This window comes from Dendrobium catenatum, unplaced genomic scaffold, assembly GCF_001605985.2.
Source record: "Dendrobium catenatum unplaced genomic scaffold, ASM160598v2 original_scaffold_201058, whole genome shotgun sequence".
NCBI classification, from domain to species: Eukaryota; Viridiplantae; Streptophyta; class Magnoliopsida; order Asparagales; family Orchidaceae; genus Dendrobium; species Dendrobium catenatum.
Window position 1 is genome coordinate 1 of NW_021519474.1, and position 9,251 is coordinate 9,251.

Consider the following 9,251-nt stretch of genomic DNA (forward strand, 5'->3'; position numbering starts at 1 on the left):
GCCTGAAGATACAAATGGCTACTGCGAGACATTGAGACAATATATATAGAACATCATGAATATGGATAAGATAGAGCGATAAGAATATAAGGACAAAAATATCACTCATTGGATAAAAAGCATCAAAAAAGCAAAAAACTAACGGTGCAGCTGACTATAAAATGCCAGTAATACATACCTGAATACACACGACTGATGATATCCTGCAAAGCGAGATAATGACTTTAGAGGAAACCACCCATCAATAGAAGGATCCACAATTCTTGATAATGCATTGATGGTCATAAGGCGTGTGACTGGCCCACTGACTAAGTATTGCTTCTGGCACGAGACCTGTGAACTGACAGAGAGACAAAGCAGAACCTTTTACAATGTAGTCTTTAGATGAGAAGTAAAAGAGACCTAAAAGTTTCTCATAAAAGCATTTTTCTACGTTCACTATGGTTTGGCGTCCAGTAAGAAGCTCTACTAACAAGGCGAACTGTAAAAACATCACTTCGATCTGTATAAACAGGATCCCTGAAGCTCACTAATTTTCTGGGGCCTCATAACCAAAAGGTGTTCTTGAATCACCATGAAAAACTGAAACAAAAGTATGCAATGGCTTATATGATAATGTATAGATTTTGTTACCTAATGGATTTTTAGCTCTTGTTCACTTTAGGATCTCTTTTATTCGAATCATCTGGTAACATCATTTAGCATATTTCAAACTTGAGACAAGTTAAATAACGTTATCCTCATTCTATGTCATCTTAAAATATAACATTCATTCATTGTAATACATCATCAACATAAAGAACCCAAGCTCTATTTTCCATTCTAGGATCAAACGGAACATCAGATCACTCAATTTGCTATTCAAAAGCTTGGTATTTTGAAATCGTCAATTATCACACCATGAAACGGCAGCTAAATTTATATAGCAGCAGTTTAGCTCGTTAACAAAGATGGAATACAGTGAAAGTGGTTGAACCTGATACCAGTTTGTAGAACATAGACAAAGAGAGAACTAAACAGAAGAAGACACGACACCGCGGTTATCAAGGACAATTTAGTATACTGGGTATTTGGTTATTTCTTATTTATTTGCATCACAAAGACTAATATCCAAAACATGTGAACAATATTAATTATTACACGTGTTTGGCTGAAGAGAAATTAGTTTTTTCACCAGGTGTTTGGGGCTGAAGAGAAATTGAGTGAACAATATTTTTTTCTTTCTTGTTTGGTTGAATTAGAAATTGAGTTTTTGTTTCTTGTGAGGGGAAATCTGACTGGCGTTATGATCTAATTAGTTTTTTTTCTTTTCATTCTCACTTGGGGTGGAGGGAATTGCCAGTGAGAGTGGCATCTGTTTGAAATTTCTAGCGAATTCATTAAATATTATAATTACATGTGAAACAAAATGCATTTTGGGAAAACAAATTCCTTCCAAATATCCTTTCAAAAGAAAACACACCCTAAACTATCAAGAACATTCATGATAAATCGCAAGGCATAGGTTACTATCTCTCTGCATTGCTTACCGTGGGTAAAGAGTTGGATAATACATCTGACAGCCAGGCCAACTTCAAGAAATGCATACTGCAAGCTCATGCTCATCATCAAGTAGAATACTGGAGGCTTCTAGGTTTCTGAGTATGACGGGAGGCTTGCAGGACTCATGTAGGTACCTTCAAAAAAAGAGAGAATGCATTCACGACATGGTCATAAATTTTAGGATGGATATAGTTTTACCGAGAAAAAGCTCAAAGAACAAACTCTATGGCTCTGGCAGCAGCAAGCGCAATTTGAATTCGAGCATTCCATGATAATCTCTTCTTACTAAAATCATAAAGCAAGTCATTAAGTGTAGTTCTGCTGAAGTATTTAAAGATAAGCAGCCTCTGTCCAAATTCAGAACAATAGCCCTCAAGCTTAATGATGTTCTGATGTTGAAGTTCTGAGATGCGCAACACTAACTCATGAAAGTCATCAGTATTGATGTTTGAAGTCAGATTATTGAGCTTCAGGACTGTTAATAGCTGGAAATGAATCATAGTTGATCCAATCAAATTATTAACATCCTAAATATGTTAACATAATCAAATTAAGCTAATGAAAAATCATGAAGATGGGAATAATGCACTTTCTCCCCAACCTAAACATCAGCATTTATGTTTGAGGCTAAAGCTCCATTATTATTAGTAAAGAAGAGGATTTGTTTTAGGAAAAATATGTATGCTCACACATGCATTAAAGATGATAACACAAGTTTTCTTTCTGATAAAGTTAACTTATTAGGGGAGAGGCTTATAAATCATATAAACAAATTTTGTCATGTTATAGAAACTGCTCAGCTTTGGATAATTTTACTTATTTTCTCCCATGAATAGACAATATTAATGTGAGAGATAGTTACACTAAAAAAGGTTTTGCACTATTAGACATGTAAGGACAGAAAATAAATAAAACATGGTAAAAAAGTTTTTTTCAGTAAACAGTAAAACTAAATAACATTTCCAGTCCACATAAAAGCCAGCCATTCTTATATGTGGTGAGGGAAAAAATATGGACACACATTACAAATTGTTATGGTTATGAGAAACATTAATGGCATATGCCCCTCACGTATATTGAAGGAGGAAAGGCTTTCATTCAGCTTTACCAGTTTATTCTCTCCACTAACTCAGTTATATAATACTATATCATGTTCTGCATGCCTTATTTTCTTATTCACCTTCAAAAGTCATGTTTCGCCTGACAAGCTCCCACTCTAAGAAGTTCTCGAGGAATTAATCATCATATGTTGCACACAATAAACAAGATTTCCTACTTATAATTACAAAAGTTGAACAAAAAACAAAGAAAAACTCTTTTTACCACCATCATATTATATATTTAACTATCAAAGAGCACCCTGTGTAAAATTCTATCTTTAAATGGCCTTATGCCCTACATTCAAATAATAAAATATTTAGAATAAATTTATATTTTTAATAAAACATTTAGCTATTCAAAAAATTAGCAAATATAATCTGATAAAACATTAAAAGCCATTTAGTTGTCAGATATTGAAGGAAATTAATTAAAAATAAAACACAAAGAAATTTAATCAGTAGATACCTTGCCCTCAGACAGCTCTGCCATATATACTCTTCCCAAATAAGAGCTTCTGATCAGATTTTCTTCTCCAAAATAATTGGTATACTGCTGAAGCGAAGCAACAGAAAAGGATGTCACAGAAGCTGGGAGAGTACAATTTCTTTTTAGAGGCATTGCTTTGTCAAAAGAAATATAATCTTTTTCTTTGTACAAGGGGGCAATGGGTTTTGCAGCAACTTTTTCAGCCATAATGGGCCTCAGCCCTGCAGAAGTTTCAATCATATGAGCTTCATGTTCATTTTGTTTCCCGAGAGTGTTCCCATAAACTACCAGAAATATTTGCAGATCCACAAAAAAAAAGAACCAAGAAAAAAACACAGATGAGTAATTAAAATGAGTATAAAGAAAGATAAAACATGTTAAACCGGATGGGTTAGACATTTAAGCAAATTAATGAACTTACAATCTTCTTTCTTGTAATTTGATGCAACCAAACCAGTAGTGCTTAAAGGCTGCTTGGTCATTTTAGGTGCCCTTTTTTTATGACACTTGGGAATGAGCTCACGCTTGAGGTGTCGTTCTTGCAACTTCAATGTACAAAATAGAGCAAGGAGAACTGCAATTATAACTAGTACCACAGCAACAACATAAGCAATGACCCTCATGGTTGAATTTTTTCTAACAGTCGAGCTTGTTCCACCATGGTGAGTAGGTGCACCATGGCGAACGGGTGCATCAGAATAAGGGGAAGGAACAGGTGCAACTAAGGAAGGAAATGCCTGAATTGGTGCTGGTTCTGGAGCAACTGTTGTATTAAATGGATTTCCGTTCGATCTGCACATCATATGAAATTGCTTCTGAATCATAATCATATAAACAAGGCAGAAATTACTAATTTCCTATGCCAGTATGGAAAGATAATCAAGCCAAATCATAGCACTTACTTGAAATTTGGAATATTCCAGAGCTTCTCTGGAACAGGTCCAGAAAACAGATTATTCTCAATGTCCCTGTTTAATAGCAGACAGGAAGCATTCTGGTAAGCTAAAAGAAACAAATTTGTGGAAACTGGTGATAAAAAAATTAAAGAAAAAGAAGTTGAACAATGCACAAAAAAGGATAAATAGCAGGTAGAGGAAATACAAATCCATGAGGGGTAGATCTTGCAAAACATCAAGGGTTCCAGATATATGATTATCCTGTATATGTCTGCATATAGAAAATGATACTCAACCTTGTTGAATCTAAAGGAAAAGAGAAAAGAAAAAAAAAAATCAAAGCGTCGAATAACTTACAAGGTAGTCAGCGATGACAAGCTGGTGATTGAGGGTGGTAAAGGACCATTCAAATTGTTAGAAGAAACATCCCTGAGTTTTTACACCAAATTACACAGATGGAAACTCAGATATAAAAGAAAAGGAAAAAGTATCTTGGAAATGTAAAAGGAAATAATAAAAATAAATGTAAAAGGAAATAATAAAAATAGAACTCGAGGTATAAAAAGTGATTACAAGTTCACTAGACCAGTAAGGGACTGGAAAGCATCAGGCAGTTCTCCATTTAAGGAGTTTTCATTGAGTGACCTGAAAATGAAGTGGGGATTTACAAGTTCAAAAATTATTTTCAATAGATAAAATGTAAAAGGACAATTCTGAATTGTGGAGCGGAATTACATGTCAGAAAGGAGAGTTAAATCTGCCAAAGAACTTGGGATCCTTCCCGTGAGTTGGTTGGATGACAGAAAACTAACAGAATTGAAGAATTCTCACTATCAAAGCTAATATCAATATGAAAATGGGGGCATCATAAGCTGCAAACAGGTGCAATTCAATAACAAATAAAACATACAATTGCCTTAGAGTAACTGGCAAATTTGTTGGAATGCTTCCACCAATATGGTTATTGCTAAAATCTCTGCACCAAAATGAGATATATGATGAAAACAGCACTAATTTCATCGAAAAAAATGAAGGAATTCTAAACGAGCATGAATTTACAAGTTTGAACTATTTCAAGGCATGCAAAGAAACAAATTCATCCAGTGCTAAGAGTAAACACTTACAATGTAATAATAGAAGTAAAATTTCCAAGCATATCACCTAATTCTCCACCAAGATTTGCATCATTGATAACTCTGTCAATATAAAAAAAGAAGCAATTACCATTGTAGTTTCAAACATACTACAGGAATATCAGCAATAATTACATAAAATTACTATACATTGCAGTTATATTTGGCCCAACACATTGGACGCCTTGCCATCCTTGAAGGCAAGGATCCCCTCCGAAAGGGGTCCATCCAGGAAGAAGGGGATGCCCAAGTGCCGCATGCAAGCTACTAATAGCATAGACTGCGAGCAAACAAGTTAAAATATTAGCTGAACTAGTAATTTTGGAGTCCCCTTAGCACAAAAAAAAAAAGTTTCAAATAGTATGCTTCTTCAGAACATTTTAAATCTAAGAAAAAAGAATCATTAGCATAAAACGGATCTTAGAAAGGCATCCAGCACTCGTATTGAACAAAAACGTGCAAAATGCATATTACTTCAAAATTTAAAATTTCTGTATATCATAGAACTAAATTAATATAGCAAAACACAATGTCACAATTGGTTACCGTTATGAATAAGAGCATGCCCGGAGATGGATTGATGAGGATGCAAATATAATATGTTCTATCACCACACAACCTAAACAAACATACTAATAACTTTCATATCTCTACGAGAAAAATGAATCTATATATTTTTTTTCTACCAAGTAGGGCTTCTCTCAGTAGCAATAATAAAACTAGGTATTAATTCACCCAGTAAAACATCCTCAATTTTGTAACCGTTAGCTAGAATCTGCTTACGACATCCATAACTGTTGATCAAGATAGCTTGTGACATGACTGTACAAGTTAATATGGAAGTTGTTCTACAAGCATGACTATAAATTGGCTTTTACCTAGAGCGTATAATCTGATTTAATGAAAATTTACTTCTTAAATATGCACCAATGCGCGAACATCTGATATCATCCGAGGCAATACATTACATTATTAGATTGCGACTGATTTGTAACAGGATCCTCTAGCTCAACAAGCGTTTGGAGCTGCCTAACAATTTCTGTACAGATCTTGGCATTTGTGCAATTCCAATGCAAACCAACCATGCTCCACATTTATATCTATTTAATCTAAAATAGCTTAAAATATGGATAAGAGACACCCTCATTTGCTCTTCCCCCTTTATCTTCAACCTTCTCTCGCTTTTATAGTCTGGCTACATCATTGCCTTGGGACAAGTAAATCAAGATTATGAGAGATGATGACTTAAAGCCAAACTAACAAAAAGTCTCCTATACAAAGTAAATGATAAATTCCACGCAGACAACCTGGGAAAAGCGAGAGTAAACAAATAAGGCCAATTATAGATGAAAAAGGCATAAGACCAATTACAAATAAGTAGGAACAAGATTAGTTATAAATAAGAAGACTACAAAACCAGTTGTTAATTGAATTCTATGTAGGAAATTAAGCAAATATTTAATTTAAAGAAAGTCAAAGACCAAAAAAGTTAGCTTTGGTTGTGAGTGAGAATATATATGACCCAAAATAACTAATGAGAAAATACTATGGTTTTCAAATGTAATAATATATTACAGATTGATTTATATAGATAGCAATTCTAAAAATTTATGAGCTTTAATTTGAATATTACTAATAAAAAATCAAAATTTTAAACACCCAAAACTCACCCAAATTTTCAACCAAAATTCACAACCCTTCAGATCCATGCAACCCTTATATTTGGGATGCATGCATAGGAATCCTTGGTTTCTAAGCAAGCGTTCATTTGTTATATATATGAAAGTATTGGCTAAGGGGACATATCCCTTGCTTCATCATCTTCTTCAATGCTCAGTTCATGTACACTGACGATTATGAATTCTTAGAGAAGGGTGGATTAGAAATTTAGACAAACAATTTTGGCAAGGGTCTTGTGGTGCAAGCAAGGAGAAGATATTTATGAGGTAACATTTGGGCTTCATCTTTGTTAAGTGTAGGTTTAATTAGATCTGAGAAGGAATTATGAATGTCCTAGTATTGTGTGCACCATGTTAGTGAACTTTTTGTTTGGAGGATCGGATTCTCTCTCCTTCTCATAGACATAGACTTGACTGAAGTTGAACCACATAAATCTTAGTATCTCTACCTCTGTGTTTGAGATTTGTTTATGTTTATTTATGGCCATCATATTCTCTCTTACTGACCCTTCCACATCTTGTTTTTTTGTTTTATCTTTATTGCATGCTAGAGAATTCATAGGTTTTATTTTTTCTCTAGCAAATTGATTTCAATGACATCATATAGCATTCCTTCTATGCATAAGACTAGGTAAAGGGCACTCAATTGAGAATATTACTTCACCCCTTCCAACATTCACCACTTTCATGAAAAATATTAGTAATCTTATATCCATAGAGGCAAGGTACTAAAACTATTGCAAAATGAAGGCTTTACAAATTAAAGGAATTCATGGAAATGAGATTCTCAAAAGTGCATATAACAAAAAGCACCATAACCACCACTCATCTCCACATACTGCACAAACCATCACAAATATATGATTGCCTTAACAATAAATTTTTGAGAAGTCATAATATAAGAGTTAAACATAAAAAAGATGAGAAAGTTCGTAGAAGTTTATTATGATGCAAGCCATTATCCCAACAACATCACTTTCAGGTTACATGGATCTAGGAAGTAAAACAATAGAAGCAGATATTGCAATTTACCATCTTCTTCACATGTGTATCCTGAAGGAAAAGGTATCGCAACAACAATGACCAAGCAAAGAGCAAAAATTGATATCATCCTTAGTTTCAAGTCAACCATTTTCCAAGACTTCCTTGTATATCAAGACAGTAGATGCACCTATCCAGCGTTTTACAAGTTAAACAAATAATTTTAATCAATGACAGATATCACTGAGACTACAGTCTATTAATGAAATAGAGAAGCAAACAAAATATGGCGGAAATAAAGAATAGTTAAAGCTTTAAATGAGTGTTCAATTGTTAGTGTTTTATTATTGCTTTGTGGCAGCAAAACTGTCCCAAACACTTATTCGGGAAAAAATTGTTGGCCAGCTTTTAAAAATTTTTGAGAGAAGTCGAAGCCCAATGGTAGGAGTCCTTGAAGCCATAATATGATATACTATCTAGATATGTCAAAAGGAAAGATAAATAAAAAAGAAATTGAAAAATCAAGATATATCTTTACCGAGTATTCGGACATATCACCCGCTAAAAAAAATTTGAGCTTGGCAGTTAACATAACTACGAAATTACCAACTTTTTTATGGTTTTAAATTCACTTTAAGAGATTTAAAATAAACAAAGAAATAAGATAATCATTAGAACAACTTGCCAGAGAGCTTGTTCAAAAGCTTCCAACCACCCTTCCTTTAGATACTCCTCTTTTATAGCCGTGTTAAGGGGATGACTAAAGAAAATCAATAATTTTCCTCTACTTGATACAAACGTATCAATTCTACCTCTTTAAATAGAAATCTTTCTCCCACATCACTAATTTTCTTCTTTTTTTAATAACTTCTTTCTTTTACTGCTTTGGGTTCTCAAAAGGAGTGTAAGGTTACATAGAATGCCGCTCTCAGCTTTCTACAGAGGAAGACCTTCAATCGCTCCTTTTTTCTGGCTTTCATTTCCCAACTAATTTAATTTACTTCATAATAATTCCTATACTATAAACATTCCCATTGACAATCGCGACTTATATTTCCAACTATATTTTACTTTTCTTACGAAATCTTTTCTTTTGTTAAAAAAAAATCCAACATTTTCTTTACGGCACCAGAAGATAGAAAAACTTTTAACATAAGAAAAAGGAAAAAATGAAAAACCAAAATAACAAAACACTAGCAAGGAAGGTAACCCTAAACTTCAGGAGATAAGCATTCCCAGCATAATTAGTACCAACTATAGCATTCCTAAGAAACAAATAGCCTCGTAGACATTAAATGTTAACAAAACCTGCGAATCAAATCCCAAAAATCTCACCTTTACTCAAACTCAGAGAAGCCTCAAGCTTCCTTCAACCTTCAGTTGCGGTACGAGAGCAGCAGAAATTAACCAGAGTAAGAAACGAAAAGGGCGAG

At 33.8% G+C, this 9,251-nt stretch overlaps 1 protein-coding gene across 1 annotated transcript; it reads right to left on the bottom strand.

The window, feature by feature from the left end:
- Positions 1-178: 178 nt before the first annotated feature.
- On the bottom strand, positions 179-9,210 carry LOC110115310 (protein STRUBBELIG-RECEPTOR FAMILY 3; the record flags this gene model as incomplete). Its single annotated transcript, XM_028692433.1, has 16 exons — positions 9,154-9,210; positions 7,870-8,008; positions 5,309-5,438; positions 5,150-5,221; positions 4,936-5,001; positions 4,761-4,832; positions 4,599-4,670; positions 4,383-4,454; positions 4,231-4,296; positions 4,032-4,097; positions 3,551-3,921; positions 3,109-3,413; positions 1,765-2,027; positions 1,589-1,676; positions 497-582; positions 179-340 (listed from the first exon to the last, which is right to left on the bottom strand). Coding segments are annotated over exons 2-16 (1,991 nt in total), but the record flags the coding sequence as incomplete, so codon positions are not given.
- Positions 9,211-9,251: the final 41 nt, after the last annotated feature.